At 36.0% G+C, this 26,873-nt stretch overlaps 1 protein-coding gene across 2 annotated transcripts in view; it reads left to right on the forward strand.

The window, feature by feature from the left end:
* ANGPT1 (angiopoietin 1) overlaps positions 1 to 26,873 on the forward strand; it is a 162,557-nt gene that overhangs the window by 120,905 nt on the left and 14,779 nt on the right. The window contains exons 7-8 of one of the 2 annotated variants that reach the window (XM_085316298.1): positions 1,982 to 2,148; positions 19,857 to 19,884. In XM_085316298.1, the coding sequence (XP_085172424.1) occupies positions 1,982 to 2,148; positions 19,857 to 19,878 (189 nt within the window). In that variant the 3' untranslated portion in view covers positions 19,879 to 19,884. Of the gene's footprint in view, positions 1 to 1,981; positions 2,149 to 19,856; positions 19,885 to 26,873 lie in introns of those variants that run through there. The other variant, XM_085316297.1, reaches the window with a different exon arrangement.

A 26,873-nucleotide genomic window follows, 5' to 3' on the forward strand; every position in this document is an offset into this window, starting at 1 on the left:
TTAGCAGTTTGTAAGTGGGATATGTATGCATTGCCTGAGTAAAGTCTAGCCACGCTGCAGCTGAGTGACACTGCATGGGCACCTCTGGAGAGCCCAGATTTCATCCCTGCTTGTCCAGCCAGGACCATGGCAGGGCAGCGCAATAGGGAATGAAAGAGAGAAAGCACTGTGCTTTCTGGGTTTCCATCTTACATCAGGAGGAGCGACCAAAACGTTGTACAAAGACACTGATCTCTTGCCCRTGCTGTAGCAAAAGATCTCACAAACACATTCCCTGTTAACAGCTTCTAGTACCAAGAAAATTTCTTCACACATCCTGCTTTAACAAAGATTTGCTTTCTGGAAATGTTCACATTCATTCCTGAAAATTATACAGAACCGGTCAATAGCAGATCACATAGTTTAATTCATCATTTGAAGCAAAGAGGAAATGTGATCTGTTAAATCCTGTAGCAGGTAATGTGAAGAGATAGTAATTTCCTATAATTAATAAGTAAAGAAAATATTTGATGTGGAAGGCAATCTACTATATGCCAAAAAGAGAATTGCTCTGTTGTTCCTTTCTATTACTCCTTCTAACATCTGGCAGATGTAACTTAGTAATTGGGGGTGAATTTTTATTAAAGGCAGGAAAATCATGCCATCCTTTGTCCAGTTTGATCAGGAAATTTTCATAAGGGTCTTTTACAGACACTCCTGGCACATCAGTATAAGTAAACTCACAGATTTTCACTTTCCATTTTTCCAAGCTCAAAAAATATGGATAAGCACGAAAAAATCATATCGAAATTTCTTCACAAGCTGAAGAAAAGATTACAAGTTTAAATGAGTTTTATTGTTTAATTGCAAAATAATGAAACGAAGAGCTCTCAGATATAATCCCAGATTATAATCTGGGACAGATAATAGTTTACAGTGAAAAGTAGTTTAAATATATGGTAAATTAAATTTATTACATTTTAAAAATTTTTAAATATAGTATATTAAAATATTCACTAAAACTTAAACAAAATTTAAAACTGGAAGTTGCACAAAAATATAGGTCTAGGAATACATTTGGAAAACTAATTATATTTTTATTATTCATTTTTCTGTATTTGAAAATTGTGTAGTTTGGTTAACTGGAAACAAGATCATCTGAATATATGAAATTTGAGTTAGTTACCTTAATATTTAAACTATTTTTTATTTTTCATTCATAGAAAATAAAACTACARCGCTCTTTCCTCTGCTTTGGATAGTCTATACCAGTGTTCCTTACCTGTTAAGTTAAAGATTTCAAAGCAATATCACACATACAGGTACTTTATCCACACCTCATCAGGATGAGAAAAAAATGAGCTTTGTAGTAGACAAGCTATGAGCCTTATTGCATCATGAGTGAGGTAAATGAGTATTACAACTGAGGATCACTCACAGACAGTATCCTGTCCAGAAAGTCTTATTAGAAGAGGATTTTAAACTAAAACCTCCCTCAGTTGTGGCAGATACTCAACAGGAGAAGAAAAGATCTCCTGTACTTCTGGATAGTAAAGCATGAACTATAGATTGCAATTAACTGAAATTCAGTGTATAATCTAGACTAAATTAACCTTTTATAACCTTTTATAGTTTATGGCAGAATTATGTTCAGTCTCAGTGCTAAATAGCTAGCTTCATATGAAACATGATGACTATGTCTAGCATTGCCATTAAAGGATGTACAAATACAGTATCATACTATTAATATCTTGTAATTGGAAAGTGATTTTCAACTGATAACTTCAACTACCCTTACAAATATCAGTTGAACCGCACAACAACCCTACATGGTAGGTATTGATAGACTTATTTTAGAGATGCTCAAACTGAGTGAGACACAGAAAGCTAAGAGGCTAGCACTAAGAATGTATAGGTAAAATGTAATGATGATTTTACTATTGTATAAATATTTTATCAATTACAATAATTACATCTAGTTATTTTGCCAACTTTTTTCTAGGGTTTTGGTAGCCCATCAGGTGAACATTGGCTGGGGAATGAATTTATCTTTGCAATAACAAGTCAGAGGCAATATTCTCTAAGAATTGAATTAATGGACTGGGAAGGAAACCGGGCATATTCACAATATGACAGATTTCACATAGGAAATGAAAAGCAGAATTACAGGTAAGAATCTACTCAAATTCTTTTGACTATATTGAGTAGTAAATATTGTTCATTGTGTGCTTGTTAAATATGAGAAAGGATAATAATATGGTACTGATTTTTATCTAAGGTAAATAAAGAGGATTAAAATAAAATAGAAAACTAATTTCTCCGTGATGGAAGGTTAGAAGGAAATTAGCATATCTGAGAACAAGGACTGATTTATTGATTTCATTGCCTGGTAGAACTGTTTAAAACTCATAACAGTTAGTGCATATAAGAACACCTGAAGTCAAAATTTCTTGATTGGGAAAAAAATATGAATTTCTCATTAAGACTTGGAAGATTTCTGTCTGATGGACAGAATGCTGCGTCTTATAGTGAAGAAACAGAATGCATAATGAAATGACCAGTACTGGATACCATTGATTCATCATCATCAACATACCATTTATTATAGCTTGGAAAAGGCATATGAAGTTAAAGCTTTTTTCCTGTTACCCTTTTCTCCTAAATATTTTTAAAGTAAAAAAAAAARARAAAAAAAAACAGAAAACTTAAAATCTGATAACTTTTAAAGAAAGTTTGGAGAAACAGGTGGTAAAGTTTATCCTAAGTGATTTAAATTTTTTTTTTCTTTTTAAAATCATTGCTTCCTCTTAATAGACAGTAAAACCTTGGAGAAAGAAAATGACACAGAAAATATCCCAAATTATTTATTACATCACACTTAGCTGGTAAAAGTTTTAGGATAGAAACAAATATACTACAGAACTAAACATTCAAGTTACGGAATGCAAAACAGGGTTGATATTTAGATTTTTAAAGTCTAGTAACTTGACTCCCAGAAATGCTGACCTCCCAGGCTCCCCAGAGGAATGGAAGTGAGAGCAATTTGCTCTTTCTGCTGACAGGACTCTATCCAGGTGGGACACAAATCATTGCTTTTCTCCTCTTGAATTTGTCAGAGGACATTACTGCGTGGTATAGAAGAGCAAAGGCTACACTGAGAGGTTAACTGTATGAAATGAGTTCCTGCATGGTGTGAAAGACATCACAAAGCACAGAAAGGTCAACTCTATAATTAGAGTTGCGTAATTCAAGACTCAAGGTTGTCAAAAAGGCTATATAATGTAATCTCTTATGTACTGAAAAGAAGCAATATTGGGTCGTATTAGATTTCTTTCTGAGGGAGTAGAAGTAAAAATATTCAGACCAGTGTGTGTAATAAKTTGAGTAAAAGTACTGGATGTGAACTACAGATATGAGTCTCAGCACAATTCAAATGAAATAACTAGGTAAAGGAGTTTTAGTCAGAGAAGCATCACAAGCAGTTACTTAAAAAATATTTAAGCAGAATTACAACTGATCTAATCACTTTCAACTTTGTAATCCGCGGTGAGAAACAGGAACTTCAAGGATATGATTCTTCTGGCTTATTTTAAATGTTTTGGGGTCCTTCAGAATGAGATATATTCCATCAACTTCTATTTTCTCCATTGACTGTAAAGGTGAATATATACAGCTTGACTCTCACTATGAACCCTTAAGGTGCTCTTCTCAGACTCTGAGATCCTCTGGACAGCTTTGGCAGTAATGAAGGTGCACAGACTGCTGCAGTCAGTTGTCATTGTCCTGTGTGGTCCTGTCCGTGACATGCAGTTTCTTGTGATTCGGGAAGGCAGAGAACTCATTCGGAAGAGACCTTAGGCTAAGAGAAAAAATAAGCAAGTAAAGGGATGTTCTCTAAAGAGAGCCTTGAAATTTTTATATGAATCATAAAAAACAACAGTATAAAAGTGGGTCAGTATGTGGAGCTTCAAAAATAACTTTAGAAGAAGATGACAAAGATGTTTGAAAATGTGAGGAAAAGATCAAACAAATACTCTTGAGGTGAGGAAAAAAGGCAGAGCACAAAGTTACACATATCTTTAAAGATTATTACCAAAAGCAGAGAAGTTTAAGGTATTATTCCAAGGGTCAATTATAGCGGCTAAATATGCTAACAAAAGTAATGTCATTATCACTCACATTTTTTTCTGGACTGAACAAGGACAATAAGTATTGTTGAGGAAATAYTGTCTTTCAGAAAGAAAGATGAAAACATAACATATTAAAGCTTATAAGGAAGGATTTGTTCTCTTCAGGACTCATCTGCATTCATTCATGGCAAAACAGTGAGAGAATTTCTTATTTTGTTTTACACTGCTAGACTGTATTTCTGATAAGAAAGCAGAACAACCTTAAAATACCTAAGGGATTTCTGTTGACCGTAAGTCCATCTGAGGTGCATAGAGGAAAGGAAGATGCAAGCAGTTTTGAAGAAAGGCTATTTTCTTTTTTGTCCTGTTGRGAGCTTGTACTGGGGATTATGACCTGAGGCTGCCTCTGATGCTGACTAGTTACCAAGACCAGGACATGAGCTTAAGAAATGATATGCAGTTGCCTATATATTTAATTGTTTAACCTTTTCATGAAACGGTTTTAGCCTGATCCGGCTAGCACATTCCTGGGCAAATCCTGAACAACAGTCCTGAAGGGTCTGTATTCTAATACAGACTATGAGCAAGTCCACATTATTTTATTGGGGAAAAAAGTCTAGTCATTCAGAAATGAACTTAGTTTCAAGATCAAAGAACAAGCCCTAGCCCAAGATGTAACCTCTTTGTAATATTTTGATATGTATTTTGTCATCTATAATAAAATGTGTCTCAAAGAGGGTATCTTTCCTTTCAGGGACTTGGGATCAAATTTTCATATCTGTCTTGGCTGATGAAACAGGCACTTGAAGATGTCTTAAATAGGTTAGATTTAATACGTTGAGGAACAGCAAAGAAGCCCTGGAAGATCATCCCAAATGAGTTTAGGTCTCCAGGAAATATATAGGAACAGGGTAATATTTAGTAGAAGAAAGCAAATTCACTTTCATTAGAAGAAAGATTAGATCTCCCGATGTTTTGGCAGTATAAATTGTATTTTCTGAACATGGAAACAATTGTGAAAACTAGTCTATGAGAATTCTTCTTGTTGAACAAGAAAAATAGAACTTTGAAAGTATAGAAATCTGAACAGAAGTGGTGTTTAGGCCTCAAAAAGTAAAAAATTAGGTAACAGGGCTGAATTCTRCTGTCTATAGTCAAGCCATATTTCCAAAAATATCAGTATGGATTTGTCTAGAGAATAGGGAAAGACTAAAATTTTGGTTCTATCTTACTCTATAGTCCAATAAAAGATCAGAACATGCTTGGCTAAAGCCATCCGTGTGGCCTCCTTAAGGTACAACTGAATTTCCTTGTCCAGGGAATGGGGGGTTAGCCCTATTCCCATTATTCTGGAACAAGCACAGTGAAACATGAAGAGGTGAAAAGGCTCTGTCCCTCCATGCTGATCCTTGGTGTTTCAAATGAATTCCCCATTCATTTCTTCCTGAAACATATCTGAACATTTAACGAAAACAAACGAGTTACAGGCTGACAGCTCTGGAAATAATGAAGTGTAAGCCACATGCAAATCTAAATTGTTATTCGTGCTTGACAAATGCACTAGTGCCTAGTCCATACAGATATATGTCCACAGACATTTTGCAAACAAAAACGACGCTGGATTCTTTGAGAAGTTACTGCAAGAATGCATCCTATGATGTAAAAGCTCTTTATTTTGCTTGCCAGCATCACTATCTGCGATAGAAACAACTCCAGAAGGCAGGCCAAATTAAAGCCTGATTACTGGCCCCTAAACAGCTGGCCACTCTTCACAGAATGCTCTCTTCTCTTTATCTGAGGATCCTGTCATTATGAATTTAAATGATGCCTCTAAAGTTGAAAAGCGTGGTTCTCAACCTCATGCTCACAGTTCCTTTCCTTTGCAGTTGTCGGGCATTTGACATGTTTGCTCTCAATACATCAAGCACGAAGCAGCACGCCTTTTCAAAACTTCAGTTACTATTTATTTGAAATCATTCTGCCAAACAAATTAGATACTCTCTTATTTTAGAAGCCCTTAGGAATTTCTGCTAGTGACCCCCATTAAACGCTGCTTCTTCAACACTGTTTGCAAAAGCAAGTGACCATAGACTGGCTGTACTCTATATTAGTTTCAAATAATACAAGTTCACTAAGAACTTGTAGAAATAATACCCACTTCTGCAGGCAGGTCTGGGCAGTAGATCAAGGAGATCTAAAACAGAGAAAAGGTAATGAAATGAAAGGAAAAGCTATAGAAGTGGAACAACTTTCATTTATATTATGGCAGTACCTTGCACGTTTGGAAGATACTAAAAAAATATATTAAGGTTCCAAGTCTAATGTTTGAATATAGTAAATTAAAAAGGAATACAAATATTGCAAAGTAATAAAGTGTGTCTGAGAAAATATGGAAAATGATTTTCATGCTGTTTTTCCAAAATCCAGCCTCAACATTGTGCAAAGATTGATTCACTCTGGATAACTCCCAGTTGGTGATTTCAGCAGAGTTCTGTTTTTTCTCTGCACTGTTTGTATTCTCTTTACTACTTTTTATTAGCCTAAAGAATCTATGATTAAAAAGGGTAATGCCGAACACATGTATATTAAAAATATACTTATTTCTCTTTCAAAATGAGACAGCTCCAAAAGGGTTTCTGGGAATGCAAAATAAAATCTATTTATCCCAGATGATCCCAAAGAAGAAAGTTGAGATGAGACTATGAATACTGAAGCAGTAAATGGGCGATTATGATAAATGATAACTGACACAGAATAATCAGGATAGCACTTTACATGAAAGTTTCAGTAACCTGAAAGTACCTAAGCGATTAACTTCCTTTTGTGCATCATTCCACTTCTTATCCACGCAAAATGATTAAAGACCGAGCTATCTGTAAATACCAGGAAAACTACCTCTGCCAGTCTCCTTGCGAGTCTTGCACTGTGGCAAATAAAATGTTCATAGGGTAAGCACAGTCAGATCTTAAAAGCCTGTATTTAGTGCAAAGTTTTGTAACTGAAGGATTAGAATAGAGCTATAAAAATTTAGGTTGGAAAAGGCTTCCAGAAGACAGATAGCCTATCCTCTTTTCCTAAATCTACTCTACCCAATCCATTCTTGATATTTTGTTGATATTGCTTGCCATGCTATTCTCAGGAGCTGTGCAGATACCGACACACAATACTGCTCTGAACTGTGTCCTCACATCCTCCAGAAATAATGAGAAAAGTAACCATGTGCTGGCATTTCAGGCACCACAATTCATAATCTAGCATCCTGCCTTAATGAAGGCAGATGTATACCGATGCTGGATGTTGAACAACGGCAATTTCAGCTTGCACACACATCTGCTTTTGCTATGTGTGATACAGGAGCAGCACTTCCAAGCAAGGCTTAGGATGGAGAGAGAGGGGGARTTAAATTTTAAATTGCTAGAGCTATATTGCCAGAACCCTTAGAGAGGTTGAAAATATCCTCACTTCCCTGTCACTCTGTTCCTGCAGCTAGCCATTCTTGTGTTTAGAAGAACTTTCCACTGATGCAATGACTCACTGTGTCTGGTGCCATCTGTGGAGGAATACCATGAAACGATTAGGCGGTGCTGCTCAGGTGGGCAGGACTTTGGGATTGCTGTAGGTGAAAACTGAGGAAGGACCRATAGCATCCTAGCTTCTGTGAGTGAGTCATGGTCTTAAGGTGAAGGCTGGCCTTTGATACTGAAAATTATGGAGAATGGTATTCATATAGGAAGCAGCATGTGAAGGAGATTAGGAAATCTCATGAGAAAATGGAATGGATGTTTTGCTAATATTATTAGCCGAATGAGCAAGGGACAAGTAGATAAGAAAATATCAGCGATGTAGAAGAGAATCAGATTGTACAGGTCCTCAGTGGCAAGAAATTGAATTTGTTGCCAAGAGGATGGCGAGCCATTGCAGTAATTCGAATTAGACACTAACATGGTTTTGTGAGTTATAAAAACCTCAGTAGCACAGTTCCTAACTCTCCAAAATACTGTCTCTCCCTAGGCTTTGCTTTGGCAGAAAACATCAATTGTTGAATGTAAACTAACAGTTCTTAGACTTTATGGGAGCTGGTAGCAGGGCGTTTTTAGTGGACTGAGTATTGGATTTTGCATCTCTTGTTTGCTTAAGAGTTGTATATTTAGTTTCAGCAATWGTATAACATTTATCTGTTTTCTTAGGCAACCTAGGTAGGTAAGCTGGAGCCAGAGGCCTCGATGTAATGTTAATCTTTAATTTTTTTTAAGGTGGAGCCTATTGATTTATTTAATCACTATTGTTGAACTAATACTTGAATTTGTTACAAAAATTTCTCACTTTTCTTTCTGTAAAGTGGAGAAAATATTATTTTTGTATAGTATTTTAAATTCAGCCAGTGATAATGCCATAATAAGCAAAAGTATTATTATTTGAGAGAGTGATTTTAGGGGGACCCCTGGCTTTATGTGTTTTTAATTTAAAAATATTTTCTCCAGAYTGTTGCTGTCTTACAAATAGGACATAAACAGGCCATTGTCACTCTCCTCTGTGCCCTAAAATTTTCATTTTTAAATGCTGATGTGGGTTTTTGCTATTGTCCAGACTTTTCAGTGATGCATTTGCCATAAGTAACATATTTTCTTCTTGTATCACTTAGCAGTTTTAGTAAAATAGGATATCAGTCTGACTTGAAAGTCTTTCTAAGCCATCTGTTCAGCTTCTTCTGTGTTTTATTTGTATCACAGCCTTCAAAGGCCCCATTCTCAAATGGGAAAGAAAATGTACATTGGAGGACACTTCTGAAATCTGTAGCAAAGCAAGGAAATAAATCCCTTGAGACTCAGTCCGATGTTCAGATCCCAGCAATCTGCTTGCCAAATATGAAAACTACAGAATAACTCAAAAATATACATGATGAACAAATTTGAACCTACAGTAATTTATTTTTCTTTGGAAGCTTGAAATTCAGTTTGCAAGTTTACTTCAGAGGACATATCCATGCAGAATCCTGTTAACAAACAGAATGAGATCTGTTCTATGCATACATTCCATGATTTGAAAAAGTATTATTTTTCCACAAAACAATGATATAAATTAGATAATATGGAACAAAGATTTAGTGTTTCTATATATGTATAAATATCTGGCTGAAATAAGTTTGTTCTGTTTAAGAATACTGTGAACCCAACAATTTTCCATGAAGTCTAAATACTGGAAGTGCAGAGATTCTGCGATGCCCATTAACTAGTGGTCGTTCTGGAAGCAAACCAATGTGTTATATTATATCAGTGACTAAAGCTCATTGACAGTCTGCTATGTCCAAGTGTAAGCAGGAAAGAAATACAGCATTTTCTTTGACTAACTGGAAGTTGATGCAAATATACTTGTGAGTTTATGAATAATAAAGTTTAACTTAATCCGTATAAATCCCTATATACACAATCCACCCACAGCTGATCATTTCCCACCTCTACCTTTATAAAGCTCATGTGTAGTTCACTATACAATAGCMCTGACTATGCTGAAGCAAGAGGATAAATAGGGAGATGTTTGCCTTTTCTGTGTTAAGGAGGAATGTAATGAGAACATGTATCTCCTGAATACTGTAAAGAACTGACTGAGTAATGAAGGGAAAGCAAATAGTGAGAAAGATGGGAAAGGATGACAGAGGGATGATGAGGATCCCAAGAGCATGAGGAGGCTCTCTGTGTCGAATTTTGGGTTTAGGAGTAGGGAAGAACTTCCCCAGCATCATGTGCCTGTTTCTGTGAGAAGTGGGGCAGGGAGCAGGGACAACTGCTGGCATCGAAGGATTGTCATATGTAGTCTCTTGAAGAAGCAAGTAAACTGGGTCACTTTAGCAAAACAGGTCCTTCGTGAAGTGGTGCATCTTTTCATAACTGGCAACTGTACAGCAGCTAGTGACTGTCTACCAGGTCTGAGTGAAGAAATAGGATGGGCTGCAGCCATGAAGCCACAACTCGAATCCTGATATAACAGACATTCAATACCAAATATTTTTGTCCATATAAAGTATAGCAATTGATTTTCCAAGAAACAATGAAGTCTTGTACTAACTTAGTTCACTGAACTACGCGTCATTCAGATTTCAGAAAGGCACTCATGATTACTTTTCTCTAGCTTATAACTTAGTTATCTTTAAAAGTGAGAAAATCCAACATTTTAATTTGGAATTGTATTAAGTAGAGACATTATAGATGTCATGTGAAAAACACTTTCATGTACAGAAGACACATTATTTCTTCTCAAAGTGTTAGACATTTTCAGTTTTCTCATTAATATTATTTAATCTTAAACAATTCCATGTCAAATGAGTACTTCCGTTAGTCTTTATGTCCTGTTGATGCTGTAAGCACTTARATACTAAAAGTTTTATACTTTGAAGAGCCCAAGTCTCCTCAGCTTTCCACATCAATCAACAAAAATATTTTCTTTATATTTTCAGTCTAYGTAAAACCCTCTATCTTCCAGGAAAGTCAAATGTCAATCCATATAKGTAAGACTAGCCTTGGAACAGCAGAATTTATCAGACAGAATCTATTAAAAAGCACTATTAGTCCCTCCTCCCCTGCAACGTTTATTTTCATGTCACAAATCACAACAGAACTTCTTAATGCAGCAGCGTCTAGGTACGTGGGACAACCAGCAGAGGTGTCCCATAAACTCTGGGAAAGTCTTTTCTTGAGACATTAGGAAAGTACCAGGGTTGATTTGCCGGGTATATACTRTTGATAGTACAGCAATCTTGCTGCACTGAAATAAACATTGGAGGCAGTATGAGTTACTCAGAATATATCTAATATAACAATGATCTAATCATTTCTGCATAGTCACTTATTCATCACTATAAGGAAGATATGACTTTGTCTGTTTTCTTTATTAGATCCCTCAAGCCATGTCTAAACAGTTACTGTCTTCAGTCCTGTTTTTCTTTCCTATGTTTGCCACCACTGATTAATTTTCAGTCATCTTCTCCAGGTTGGTGTATTTTCTTCAACCAAAGTTGAATAGTTCTTCTCTATATATTCATTTTTGTGTACCTGCAGAATTCACCTTCTAGGGGATTTTGGTAGGCTATTGTTAAGAATCTTCCAAAAAGTAAGTTTGATCTTTCTTTTATGTTTTTAGAAAATTTCCTTTCTTTTGGTGTTTGAGAACACTTCRAACACAGGGCTGGAAAGAAGCTTGTTTTCCAATACATTTCACCAGAGTTATCTCTATGGGACACAGTGGGCATGTCATTATCTCCCGCTTCAGGCTCCTGGATTCATTTTTAAGAAAAGGAAAATATATGAGTAAGAACAAAAGTATCTTATTTTCCCCCAAAGCTTATCTACAATAAAATAAACACATTAATTCAAACTACTGATTACTTGAGGCACGAAAAAATCCTGTTCCTTAACAATTTACTACACTTAAACATTATCCTGGATTTAGTGAATTTAAATACACATTCACAAATCAGATATGGTTTCTTACAGRTAGGTGAGATAAAGAGTTGCAGTTCTAACATTTAAGCTCCTGGGCCCGAGAAACAGAGTGCAGGACTCCGACTGGGACACTTGATTCTCTGTGCATGCCTGGGGGGAGATAAGCTCCTTAGACTGAAAGCCAAGTCAGGCAACACGAGGAGCAGAGAGCCGCACAGAGTTAGCTACTAGGAAATTCTGAAAATAGCAAAGCATCCATTTATCCATCCATTGGCAGTTCACAGCCCACAGCCTGAAAGTAGGAGACAATATGTCCTCTCTTCTTAGGAAAGAAATAAAAGACCCCCTGTTAGTGCTTACATTTGCCAGAGAGGATCTAGATCACAATTATTACTTCCCAAGAGGATGCAGCAATCTATGCTGCCAAGGAGCAGTTTCYTCCTATTCTGGTGAAGCTCTAATACGGTGCAGGAAAGAATTCTCTGTTCAGTGGATGAGTAGACACAGAGTTAGATTATTACTTTTCAAGGGGGGAAAAGAGAGAATTCTATGATTATGTTTCCTGCTCCGTGGATAACATCTGCATTCTGAATTAAATAGCCTTTGATTAAATGATACAAACACACTATGAAGCAGTGAGGACTTTCCCTGAACTCTGAAGGCTACGCTAATAACTGTGCTACAGACTTGCACTGCTGCATGCCCTCCAAGGCTCAATGAGTCCTGAAAGATTTTTTTGCACAGTGGTACAATTTCGGTAGGACGCATGCTGTTGGTTATGGCATGTTTGTGGGGGAAGCGTGGTGGTTTTAAACACTTCTCTGCCTGAGCAGATAAAGCCATGTGGTGAGTTACCACTCAGATCAGTAAGCTGTTGTATGAAAAGTAGAGAGTAACGACCACTGGCAGCTCTACTGCTTCTTAGCTGGTGAGGATCTGAGAGTACATTGTTTTAGTAGATTTATGTGCGAGAAAAATATTGTGCAAAGCAAGAACAGTATAGTGATATCTCTGCTGAGGGCTACTGCKCAGGCCCTCAAATCTGAGAGAACTGTGTAGAGCATATTGCGTGTTATGGAAACTTGGTAGCACACTAACTTGCTACATACTGTAGTTCAGGGGAATCTCACCATCTATTCCCCAGCTTTTAGAGACAAGTATACGGCAGCTGCGCATGAACTTGAACAGGCGTATGTAGGAGAAAGTTGTATAGGCTTTTCTAAGGTAATGCCCATTATTTTCTGTTGTTCTATGTGAAACAACTACTTTCATCTTAATTTTATCTTGATAATGAGTAACCCGTATTATTATTTTTTCAGAATATTGCTCTTTTAAACCTCTATTGCTTTATGCCACCCTCATATGTTTGTAATAAGAAAATGTCAAAGAAGCATTTTAGCAAGGTTTGTAAAATCCTTGTGTGGATGGACTCTGCTATTCTTAGGGTAAAAGCTCCTACTTTCCCCTTTAATAACACCAAGAAGAGCTATTCATTTCTTTAATTTACTTCTGCCAAAGAATTTTACAAAGAGCTTAAACCTAATGATGTTTATATTAGTGCGGAAAATAGTGCATTGATGAAACAAGTAACATCTAATTTCTTTGTCTCAGCTAGGCTTTAACATGAAGCAGTTTCTGAATAAAAGAATCTTGTGAAACTGAGACACTTCTGCATATTTGCAGCCCACCAGGATTTTTTTATACAAAAACTATGGTGTGTAGGAAATCTAGAAACGTCCAAGATTAAATGGCATTTAAATTCAATCTAGCTATTGTAGGGACACAAGTTCTGTTTGCTATTTGGTCCTATTTCTATAATAATATAATATAATATAATATAATCATGAATTTTAAATGTTACAATGATTTTCTTTAACAGCGGTTGCAAATTCTCATTGTTACTTTTTCACTGTTGAGAATTAGCTTAGCTCTTGTATAATGCCTTAAATATTGAAACTATCTGCAACTTGTGCTGATCATCAGAATGCCCCAGTTAATGTAGATTAGCATAGTGAAAATTTGTGTACAAAGTGTAAGAGGTATGTGCAAGAACATGTGAAAAGTTATAGATGGATATGGTATCACAATGTGAACATTTCATCGCTGTTTGCTAATCACAGATGCATTGATTTAATCTCGTAAAACATTGAACATAATGAATCTTAGAGCTAAGGGCATAAACTTTACATGACTGTGAATTCAGAAGTAAAATGCAGAACGTGAAAAATATCTCAGTCAAATTCAGAATTACAAAATAATTCTGTATTTAAATAGCTAGAAGTTTCCTTAATGCAGATTCCATGATTGTATCATTCTCCTTACTATTACCTGTGSCTGTTAGGACATGGAGAACATTTTCAGGAACCAAATTCAGGTCCCGCTCAAAATGTTTAACCTGGACATGATTCTTGTCATAATCTAGATCAAACCTGATCACACTTCCAAAAGTTGAGCAGATAAGGTTGAAATTTGGATACAAAGAATGAGACAGATCTCTGATTTCTACTAGACAAACTATGTCCTTCCCATGGGTGACTAAGCTTTCTATACTTAGACCACAGAGTGTTGACAAGATCATGAAGAATTTACTTAGCATCAGTAACAGAATCTCCAGAAAAAAAATAATATTGTTTGGAAATTTTACTGACTTGTCCATATATTAATCATTATCTAAATGGTGAAACTTAAATTCTCCAGGATGCAGAAGCAGGAAGGGATAAGGGCTCAAGGTCCCCTCTACGCAACTTCTAAAGAAGGGATGTGCGCTGTCTGTGCCCACATAAGTGCTGGTTCCCTCTGCCCACACTCTGAGCTAAACAGAAGCTGGGTAGACCTGTTGATGTGGCGCCAAGCCCAGGCTAATATATCTTGCCTGTGAGTAGGCTCAGTGTCGCAGTGTGTGTGACAGTACAGCTTCCAGCCAGGATGGAGTGTAGGCAGAATGAGCTCATGTCTGCCTAGAGACCGGACAGAGCAAGCTTTCATCTGTCTGCAAAAAAACATGTAGGAATTCTTAGAGTGACCCTTATTTAATCTAGTATGTTAGTGGTTAAAGTCTCTGAAGTCTGTTACCAACTGCCTGGCCAACCTACTCCAGCCTTTTTCCTTTTATCATTAACAGTTCTACTGGTAAGTGTATCTAGAGCCTGATTCTGAGAACACTTTCTACACTGATTCACTATATTTTCAGGATAATACCAGCAAAACACTGTGATGTTTTCTGTGAGTTCAATTCTTTCATAAGTCAACAAATCAGAGAGACTTGAAGAGAATTTGGGAAAGGGATTATCCCAGCTTTTCCTAGACTTGATAGTTACACTAATCTCAAAGAGCATCAGTCTTAAAAAGGTTGTTCTTGTTGTTTCTACCAGATGGTAACATACTTGACTTGCTATATCTCCCTCTGAAATAATGATAATAAAAAGTGATATTATTCATTATTTGTTCTATAGAAGCAATGCAGTTGCTGAGCTAGAGCACAAAGCAGAGGCATAAAGAGCTACCACGGTAACCTACGAATAGGGTCATTGCCTAACTATTGTGTTATCTGATGCTATCTGAGTTTTTGTTTAGTAGGTCTGCTAAGTTAAAATAAACCTTTATTATCGTGGAACAAAGAGATACTCAATAATGTTGAAAGCTTAACTAGCAAGAAAAGACAAATGAATGTCTGATGCCATAGAGAATCCAGTCTTCAGCAGAAGAGCGGATTGTTTCATCAGATACTAGAGGCTGATGCATTTTCAGTTTTAAATCAGTGTATGAACAGCTCACCACACTTGAGCCAAGTACATGCTTACTATTTCTGTGCTACTTACTGTTAATTTAGCATTATAATTTGGTTGCACTAAAACAAGACCTATTTGTACCTATCTCAATGCCATTTGAAAGAGAGAACCATCATTCTGAATCACAGCTCCTATGAGGTCATGACCCAGGTTTTTAGGAGGAAAAAGCGTGTAAGACATCGTGATCCTTGTTAGCCTGGTCAGTGTGGCACCAGTAAAGAACTTGGATCATAAACGGATGGCAGTCAGTGAACCTTTCACTCATATATGACTGTTTATCAGCCACAAATGACGCCAAGGGAGTTGAAATATGTTTTAACAGTCTGTTTATATTTTTCTACAGAGGTCTTAGTGCCACATAACTCATTTTGGCATTTTTTAAATGAGATTTTGCATTCAGAAAACCAAGCAAACAGTGAAGCCAGTATTTATTTTTCAAAAGACTACAAACATTTCACAGAAACTCTCTGTGTGTCTATCACTTTTACAATTTCTGTTACCTTTTCCTAGGTACTTGCATCTGGAATAAAAACACATTCTTTATATGATAATGGAGATAAAGACCAGAGGATGAATATAGTATATTGCAAGGCAGAGCCACTAAAGGCTATCTGTGGCCCCAAACCACAGCCATTGAAAATGATTCAGGCTGGGGGTGGAACATATCTCAGCATAAAAACTGCTACATTCTCTTTTCCATATTATAAGCTYTTAATGTAAAAAATAATTGTCTTACCGCTATTTTGAATTATCCTACATGAATAAGAAAAGCCTTTCCTTCTTTCCCCCATATATTTATTCTTTTTCTTCTCCTTCTACTCTTTTTTAATGTTGTCAGAGTGTACTTAGGCCCTGATTCAGCAATGCACTTAGGAATAATTTTTATTTTAAGCAGATACTAAGTACGTTGCTGAGTCAGGGCCACCAGAGCTCTCACTGAAGGTCAAGTCATTCTTGCCTCATTACCATTATACACTCTCTGAGCTGACATCAAAATAAAAAAATAAATATCACATTCAGAATGAGATCATGACAATTACATTGTCCTTAATACAACCTTATACTCTTCCCATATGTGGAAATGATTGAATTTCCTGTCATCTCCAAAAAGTGATTCTTCAGCACTCCTAATGTTTACTGATGTCATGAGTTTGAGTACCCAGAYAGCAAAATAAGCTCACTAGTTTAATTAGTATAAATTCATAAACTGTGAACTGGCTTCTTCATCAGGACTAAACAGGTTCAAATTTAGGTATGTGAATGAAAATCCTGATGAGCATTTAACTTTGAAAATAATATACCAAAAAACAACTCTGTATTTTCCTCCGGGACTCACCCGGCGGGAAGCATACATCTCCTCACAMAAAACGCCATCATAAATCTTGAAAATCTCATGCAGAACACAAAATATTTATTTTAATGTGTTATTCATTAAGTTATTTCTTTAAATCGTAGTCTGTTGGCAGCTGCAAACTCATTCCATTCCAGCCACATTATAGTAATGCTGTAGTATGATTTGAGAGGGTCATTAGGTCATTAACACTGGAAAAAATTCAAAAACAGGATCTGCAAATGCCCAGAGGATCACAACTGTAAAACATGATTGTACTGTGTAGTTTCAAAGTATAAACAGTCCAACAAAATTAATGAAAAAGTGATTATAGACCATTTCCACTTCTATCATTAATGACGCATTTTCTTACATACAAGCTCTTCATAGGTAAAAAAACAAACAAACAAACAAACAAACAAACAAACAAAAACAGAAATGTTTTAAAATATTCCTAAGATATAGTTTCAATTAGCTATTGTGCCAGTGGAAACTTGGTGAAAAGGTGGTTTGATCTAGATGATATGTCAGATCTGTTATTTGAATAATTTCTTAGTGGTGATTACAGATTACACCTCATTCAATATTCTCTTTGGGAAAAACAAAGCAAGCTCAGTACTCATGTCTCAGGTCATGAATTCTGCAAGCTAGTGTGCCTCTCATTGCCTTTTTAGCCACAGCATTTGCTGCTGTATACTGCTTCAAGCAACATACACCTGTGTAAAGAGGACTTAGTAGTTTCCTGATCAGAATGACAGCATTTCATATTCATTGTGTAGAAGTTTAACTGTTTTCATGAAGTCAACCACAGCAGATGTTCACAGGAGGTGCTTTGGCCTCTGCAATTTTTCTGGGACATCTTTTTAAGGACATTTTCTCACTTTGTTTTATACGAAATCTTTGGAATCTTAAGATATTGTCTGAAGCACTGGGCCTTGTTTCCTCCTTTATTTTGCTCTTATTTTTCTGAGCCTCTCTTATCTGGCTCTTATCACTTGCTCTTACAGCAAACTGAATCATTTGTGGTATTCTACAGAACTCCTGAACTCCATCGTTTCTGTAGGACAGGCCTGCTGAAGAATTAGTTATCTCACTGTCTGATTTGTGATCTGAGATGCTATCATGACAAGAGAACTTCAGAGAAATAGCCTAATACTAAGGAATGGGCCAATATCAATTAAAGTATCACATCAATTTCTGCTCTAACAGGTATTCTGAAGTCTTAGGAGAGTGGCTTGTTTCATGGAGAATGCAGTTTTCTGCAGTGCTGTGCAAACATTTGATTGAACCTTCAAAATTAAAAAAAGGGGAGGGCTCAGTATCCAGGTATAATAAAAACTGTCTCCATTTAGGAATTTATTTTTAATCATTGGTTAACTAAAAAATATATATTTTTAAACTGTGGAATATCAAGAATGAGAAATGTTGAATAAAACTCATGCAGTTCGGTGAAGTGACTTTCCAATGAGAAAAAGCTTAGGGCTGAATGAACTACTGAGTTTTCTACTAATGAGGACAGTACTTTATAATTCCAATGAATCTGAAAATAGTGAGAATGTGTAATTTTTGAATGTACAGATAAAACTTTCTAAAACTGTTAAGGCTTTAAGCCTCTTAATTTTGTAAAAATTCTTGATACTATAACAAGATATGTATGGATTAAGAATAAGAATCCTCAAATATTTTGTTTTGGAACCATAGCTTCAGGGAAATACTAGGGAAAAATAAGAAAATTCAATTGACCATAGTTTCTTTTGCATATGGAGAATGTATATAGAGAATAAGTAACACATTTATATGGCATCTTCAGAGTTTTCCTTTCTTAACTGCAAACAAAAACATGTAGTATAGCAAATGTTTAGTTAGCAGAACTCTGTTGTACAGACCTGTCATATTTCCTGCTCATAACAAAAGTCTAGGTCGTTTAAGCCATAATATCACAGACTCTCTTTACAAAATGAAAAAATTGTATATTGAGTCACTACTGTTTTAACATATTAATTATCAAAGATCAATGTAGCACAGTGAAAGATTTGCATATATTTTTGATGTAGACATATCTATTAAGTTTGTAACCTTTACAGTTGCTTATAATTAATGACTTTCAATTAAGAAAACTATATGATAAATAATTTACTGTGACCTGTAACTACAATTAAGTATTTTTCAATGATATGATACTGTAGGGTAACAAGAAGTTAATGTCTCTGCAATAGTCATCAGAGTAAAAGTTAACACTATCAGCATGCTGATACTTGAAGTGCCCCATTTCTACTTTATCTAAAACAGGCAATTAGGATAATGTACAACCCACGTGGACGGCAATGGGTAATTAGCTTCACCCTTAATACAACTAAGGCATACATTTTATGAAATCTGCTATTACAATCCACCTACATGAATTTCAACAAACTGTATTTGTGAGATTTTTTAGAAAAATCATTAAAATTAAATTTTACTAGATTTGTGTAGGTCTTTTTACTGGATTTTCAAGCAGAATTAATTGATTTACAACTAAACAAAATTTCAAACCAATGTCTACTGAGCTCTAAGGAAATTCTTCCACTAGTTTCAAGGGTGGAAAGCAGATCCCTTAAATAGCAGTACCCAAACGTCACAAGGTTCAGCAGTTCAGTAAAGATAAGCATCAGAAGGTCTGATTACTTATACAAACCTTAGAAATTTTTCAAAAAGAGTTTCTCTGGAGGGTCCCTGTATTTCTGTGCTGAACATCCCTTGAGAATCAGTTTTGGCATTTCTGTTCTTGGCTTCAGAAAAACCCAGGAAGTGTAGTTTAGGGAGAAAAATATTTTTATATTTTAAGTTAACCAAATTTTTCTAAACTTGGCTTTGCCTGAGTCCTGGGCAAATGTTCAGATAAATTCTATTTTTTTATTTTATTTTTTAAGAAGTTCATCCATCTTCAACACTATSAAAACAATTTGCATTATCATCTCAGTGTATGCCCAGTGTTTATATCTCTGTCTAAAACATTGATCATCTCTAGTTATTTTAAGTTTGAAATTAATACAGTCCCTTTTCTTTCTAAATGAACACAGTATGTGTTATATAGCCATGAATCAAGACAAAAGTAGTTCCTGTAGGAACAGGAAATCTTAAGATATATCTAGTATAGAATGATTGAGCTGACTGGATCGTGAGAGGCTTTTTTGGTTTTCTGTTTTTTTCATAGGAAGATTTTAACTTTTCATTAATAAAAGAGGTAATGAATCTGAAAACCAAAAGGTCTACTTTCAAGCTTCCATTAAAAAAAAATGTGGTAGGTAACTTTATTTTAATTCGTATGGTGTTGAGAAACAATTTTAACAGAAAATGGTTGTATCAGATTAATGTATTTCTTCTGTACTTTGGTGAGAGATTAGAGTACAGGGAATTRGTTCTATTCAACACTTCATTGTCATGGTAGCCTTTAAATATGTTCCTCTCTCTGTTAGCAGTAAAAAAACAGGGTTGCCATGTGTTTCCTTTCCATCACCACTATGTTACTGACGTCAACTCCAAGCCGAGCAACTCACGCTGCTGCAGTGAACGTTTCTGTGGCTTCTGTACCATGTATTTCAAGCAGCAGAAGYGTATGTTTTCTTGCTGACTGTCCAGAATAAACATATTTAATAATATTTTTTGTAAATTGTGACAAAGCACCGTTTTTCTGCATACAACAGTATGATAAACTGGTTGCCTTATGGTAGAAAAAAMCATTGTCTGTCAGTAGAGCTGGATGTCTTAATTATCCCTGCTCATTAAATCTCATCCCAAGGAGTATGGCACCTGAGTCTATTGCTGGAGAAGAAGCTTAAAATAGGAAAATTCAGGTCTGTTGCATTATTTCTATAAACTCAARTGCGGTACAACAGCAAAGCCCATTAGCTGATTGCGCAGCTTGCTGCAACGTGTGCCAGTATTTCGTGTATATTGACGGATATGAACTGACACCCACATCTCAGCCAACGTATCTAAAGCATCCTTTCCTGTCAGATTTCTCTCCTGTGACCTGTCAGGTGTGAGCAGCTCTAACACAAGATAAAATTAGCACAAGCATGGAGCTCTTCAGAGAGGAAAGAGTTTTACATTAGTAGTGTACAGTCCCATGAAAGGATCTACCTGTAAMGCCACACAGTGTTTGATGTCCCATAGACAGGCTCTACTGAAGAATTCTATCATCAGACTGGAAGATAGGTATTCTTACTCTGGATATAGTGAAATAATGCTATGTGACTTTACTAGTAGCTGGCACATTTCACTTATCTCAACAGGAGAATGGGCAAGGAATTGCAGTAATGTCAAATTTAATAATTATAGAAGTAAGTCATTGCTATGGAGCAGGAGAGGAGAAATACAGAGGTCATCCTGTCTTACGCCTTTCTTAAAGAGTTGTGGGAGGAAATTATTTTCATGTGCTGGCAGCAAGAAAGTTCAGAGCCAAATTAAAAATCTGTTTGAGCTGTCAGAATGACTTACTTTGCTATTCAGGTTTTTGACAGTTTACAGAGGCATCATGCCTACTGTTTGCAGAGTTCCAACTCTATTAGGAACAAAATTAAATTAAATAAAGAGTCCATGAATATACTATGTATGCTGTTGCTTGAGTTTGGATTAAAATTAGGAACGGGAAAGTATTAGTATTGTTTTTAGGGTTTTTTGGATAATATTGCTGTTTTTCTGAAGTCAGAAACCAGCTGTGACATTCTTTTATCCATGCAGTTAGTACTTTTAGGTTGGTTATTCTCGAAGTAGCAGGAATAAAGGTGGTGAACAGTTCTTGCAACTCAGAACTGATAAATGAGTCAGTAAACCTGTAGATTTTATGAAGTGATTTAGGAAGTTTTTCATCATCTTCCACTCTGTGTATTTTCTTTAGTTTCTCCAGAATCTTCCCCTTTCTTTAAGAGTGGCTTTTAATTTGCTTCTAATGCTTGCTTATTATCTCACCTTCCGTCACATTCTTGTTAGTTACCTAATTTTGATTTGTGACAAAACTATTAGGGTTTGGTTTTGGTTTATTTGTTGTCATTAGGAGAGAACCCACTGCCCTAAAGCCTAAAATAAAGACTTTTGCCTTGAAAAGKAAGCTATGTTTAGATAGAATTTTTCTTCTATTATAGAAGAGGGTGTGCAAACAGATGCCCAGGCTATCTAACCATAATCCTAAGAATAATAGTACCGACTACATTGCTGCACACTCTGCAACCCAGAACAGCTCAAACTCCCAGGGAACTCCCAGGTGGATGATGCTGTAGCTCTATCTAGGAGTTAATGACATTTAATATTACTTTGATACATACATATCACTGCTTAAGTTTTATCCATTGATAAATAAATGATTTGTGATCCCTCAGTAATTAATCAAAACAATTTTTGAACCAAAATCTGAACTTAGAAGAAAGCTCCTATCTGGGTTCCAGGGGAGTTTTTGTTTGTTTGTTTGTTTTTTACTTGCTATCACTATAATTGATGTCTAGAGTTAAAAGAATAACCTGAGCATAACCTCTTACTAAGTCATCTTAAATAACCAGGCCAGTGGCCTTTGGTTCACAAAGGACTTAAGCACTTAAATACAACTGTAAATGAAACTGAGGTAACTAACACATTTCATAAGAAGTCTACCCAGCTGTTTAGGAAATCCAGCATTTTTAGGGTTGGAATTCATTTCACCAATCTGAAACTGTCTAAAATTTAGTTATTGACTTCGTAATGATCATTTTAGCCTATCTTTGCAATCGTCGGAGAAAGATAAGCACCTCTAGAATATAATTTTATATCGGACAACTGTCTGGGACTTCTACTTTGCAGTATGAGTTATCAGCACCAAAATCATCTGGCTAGTTAACTGTGTAGCAAACTAAGCCAACAAACATTGCACTTCCTTCTTAGTCAGCTTTTAAAACCGAAGCAGATATGAACCACAGATTAAAGATCTAAGGGCCCTTATGGGAAACGTTAGTGAAATTCCCTCTTCAACCTCAGATGTTTCAAGCCTAGAGGACAGAATAATGGCAATCTTATGGACTGTAAAAACAGAGGTGCCTTTTACACAGCTAACACAGAGGACAGACAGCGTGACTTTAGATTTGTCTGCACTTGTCTGCGTAGACATGTTCCCACAGTGCAGGAGCATGTGCTGACCAGCAGGTTAAGTGCGAGGCTCAGACGTAGGTGCAGTCCCCTCCTATTGAAGCTGGGAAAAGTGGAAACCCACTGAAGAGAGGACTCAGAATAGGAAATCCTGGGTTTAGGATTGTGATCCCTGTTCATTCATTTTATTCAATGACCCTTTCAGTCAAAATTAAGAATCACTCCCCCGAGGAAAGATCAGAATTCAGGATTCCTTTCTGCCAGCCAAGTGGAATAAACAGGGCTGCTGAGAGAGACATTTTAGCCTACAGAGAGAGACAAAAGTGAGGTGGGAATTCAGAGGCATCCCTCTTTGGTATTTTCCAAAGAAGCTTTGATGCGTCCCCCCATTCATCATGCTGAATCTTTTAAATCCTGTTGAGAGACTCCTGTTTCTCTCGATTTAATGGTTAAAGAACTTAGACCTTTACTCATGTTTATGAATTCCAGGTCCTTGAGATTTATGCCCAAATCTTCAATACAGTGACACTGGAAATTGCAGTGATGAAGTGGAATCTTAATTCATTAAAATGCTTAAGACCATGAACATCCAGGTGATTTGAGATGACATTCTTCATCTCTTATGATGACTGTTAATATTTGCTAGGAGCTAATAAAATTTTSTTGATTTACACACAAACTATTTCACTTTCAGATATGGGTATGCATTGTAGATATCTTTGCTATTTCACCGCTTTAAGTGAAGGACTAAGTGATCTCTAAAAGCTCTAACTGAAAAATTTTAGAGAAAGAAATAGGTGAAATTTGCATGCTGGGAGTCCTGCTGATCTCTTACTAGTRCCATTAAAAATATATATATWTTCCATTATTTCTGAGGTCAAGTGCTCTAAAAGCAAACATTGAAGCAGAAACCATTTCTTTTACTTTTAATAACACTTAACACAYTACTCTCTTATATGGATTAATAATTACCTTTATTTCTTAGTTTTTTAATGTCTCGTTCGTTTTCCATGCTGCAATCTCTATAACTGAGTGTTCCAGTAATATACAATTGTTTTAGAATGTATAATAATTGTCCCAGGTTCATCTGTAAAACTCATCAAACACTGTGYGAACACATCTAAGCTGTATATGTTTGACAGAGAAAGTCCAGGTAATCTAATCACTTCAAAAGAAAAAATTTCTGGTGTAAATTTGAAATGTTTTTTTAGTCTGTGCCATAGATCTTTATGTAACTTTTTTTAGAACTATACCTCCACACAATAATTTGTTTTAGTTTCAAGAGACTGCAGATAATCAAAATGTGTCAGACAGTAGGAATGGTGAAAAGCAAAACAAGCTTAAGAGAGTTCTTTCTCATCGCCTGTTTGTAAAGATCCCAAGCTGCCAGTGCTACAATATCATATGGAAAAAATGCTGAGGGAATTTCTAACATTCATACTAGATAAGAGGTACCAGTCACATTTTTTTTTAATATGCCTTTTTCCTTAAGTACATGGAAAACTGCTATTCTCTAAATGAATGTTATCTATTTGCTGCATTCCTCATAGTGGCCTTATAATTTCATAAGAATGGCATCTCCTCATCATATTTTCTCAGAAATTCATATATTACACCCATTTACTCCTGTTTGATTTATTTTTGATTTTTTGATTATTCTTAATTTACCTTATATTTTTACCTTTTGATTATTCTTGATTTATTTTTAATGCTATATTTGTTGCTATTTTAATTTCACTGTATGCAGATAATGTAGACTTGTTCTTCTTGCTTATTCTAGCATGACTCTGGTCATCCCTCTTAAACTGGAAATCTGACTAATGTTTCCATTGTTGTCCTTGATCTTCAGAACTTTCCTTCTGAGAGTAAGTGGGAAGACTGGAGAGATAACCCAGAAACTGCTCCTGGCCTTTGACTGGAATGAGCTGCATTTTTTATTTTAACTTCCTTTCCTTTGTCTCCTTCCAGAACAGCCAAGAGGAACTCTACCCTGAATCATTCTAAGATATGGCAATTATGTCTTGCTAATTACTCAGAGTTTAATTTAAAAGTTCAGTCCTACCAATTTGAACCTGAGGGTATGAAAGAACTCAGCTGTGTCTACATTACAATATTCAATATTTAGAGAGAGAAAATACAAAAYACAGAATGGTGAAGTGACTTATGACAACAGGCTGTGTGGATTTGTTTARAGGCGTGCATGAATGATAATATATTTGCTGCCAGCTGGGAGCTAGCGGGCACTTAAGTCCACAGAGGGCAAGACAGTGCTATGTAGACTTGCTTCCTCAAGGTAGGCTAGTGTTGACCCAGATGACTTGAAGGAAAGTTCAGAAAGAGCAGAACTAACCCCGTCAGGTGGAATTTTGATGTTGCAGTACTCTGCAGTATTTTTTCCCAAACTCTCCATTGGTGAAGCTGATTCAGGGAGGAAGGTCCACAGCAAGGGGACTACACCTTGAGCCAAAGGCTCATATGTTGCAGGATGATGAGCCTACCAGATCTGCTTGCTTCATGTTTAGAACTAAGCTAAGCTTTGTCCTTTTAAAATCACTGGAGACCTATCAGACAATTGGTGTTGAGGGAAAGTCAAACATAACTGGCAAGATCTAAATCTGTGCTGAGTGGAATGTTTATAAAATATCAGTGAAAGAATATAAGCTTGTAAATAATCCTAATGCCCTACCCCTTTGGGGAAAATATTGCAAAGCAAGTATTGCGCATTTCTTTATTGTTTTCTTACAGTATCTGAATATTTTTTATTGGACTAAGTGGGTTTTATAGTGTTGATTGTTAATAAAAYGATCTGGCCAGCAGTGTCTTTCCTGATTTAAGTAAACAGTACTAGCTTTTTAAACTGGCTTTATGAGACTTCTGTGAGCTTTGGTGTTGCTGATATAGTGAGGATGTATGGCAGTATAAAATCACATTGTAGATATCATGTGACAAAGTAATTTTTCTATCAACACAACCTCAGGGAAGTTTATTTTGTTCTGCAAAAAATTAGACACAGCTTGCAAAACGAGGCAAAAGTCCAATGAATGAAGATTGGGATTAATTCCAGCTTTTCTTTTGTATGGAACAAAGAAATGAGCATGAGCAAAACCAGTTCTTACAGTAAACCTGTGCAAAACATAAGCATCCTTTGATAGAGTAACATGGTGATTATGRGCTTATTGGCATTGTAGTTGGACAAAGCATAAAACATTTATGATTTCTATTCCTAGATTGTTCCTTAAGTATTTAAGAATCTTGGTGAACTTTTATTATATGACTTACATTTTGCTTTAGCATTTCTTTGCTATTTGAAGGTATTTGACTGTTCGTGGTATTTATATTTATTCCATGTATTTTTGTGTGTGTGTGTGTGTGTGTGTGTGTGTTTGTGTCTACCTGTCTACATATAAAATTTGCTCTAATGATTGAATTAAAATGTATTTAATCATTAGGATCAGATTAAGTGACAAGCAACATTAAAACTAAATGAAGGAATGTGGTGTAACTGCTTTGGAAAGATAGCCCTGACAGTTCTCTTCAAGTTCGTAATGTGTCTTTGTTTTAGCATCTTCATGCTTATCAGCTGATGTCTTCTTTTTTAGAGAGAAATTAATTGAAAATTAGGTGAAGTTTATGTCGATCTGCAAGTATGCTTCTCAGACTCTGTAGAGGTGCAAGTGTTCTTTCTATGCCTTGCCGTCTCAATAGGGCTCCCTAACTCAACATCTTTCTCCTCATTGGGATTCTCAGAAGAGGCTTTTCTGTAACTTGGTTCCACAACAAGTTTAATTAGGTTGATTTCAATTTGTGTCTTCCGTTCAGCCAAAGATGTGTAAAAGGCTACAAAATCAGTAGCCAGAACATGATTAAGGAAAGCTGCCATGTGGTGGGAGTAGGTCCCTTATCCTCCTCTGAAAGAACATTTCAAATCCAGAGTTCTATGGGAGAAATGGGTTTTATTTAAATCTCCTCCTCGTATCAGAAGAAAATCTGTATCCTAACCACTAATGTCTGGACTAAACTGAGTTAGGGATACTTCCCTAGTCTTGCTGTGGACACTGATCACTTTGCAGCTAGGTATCCAAGGAAATAAATGGAAGAATGATATTCCAGTAAAGTC

Source organism: Rhea americana, unplaced genomic scaffold, assembly GCF_003343005.1.
Source record: "Rhea americana isolate MKP2758 unplaced genomic scaffold, rheAme1 scaffold_46, whole genome shotgun sequence".
Taxonomy (NCBI): Eukaryota; Metazoa; Chordata; class Aves; order Rheiformes; family Rheidae; genus Rhea; species Rhea americana.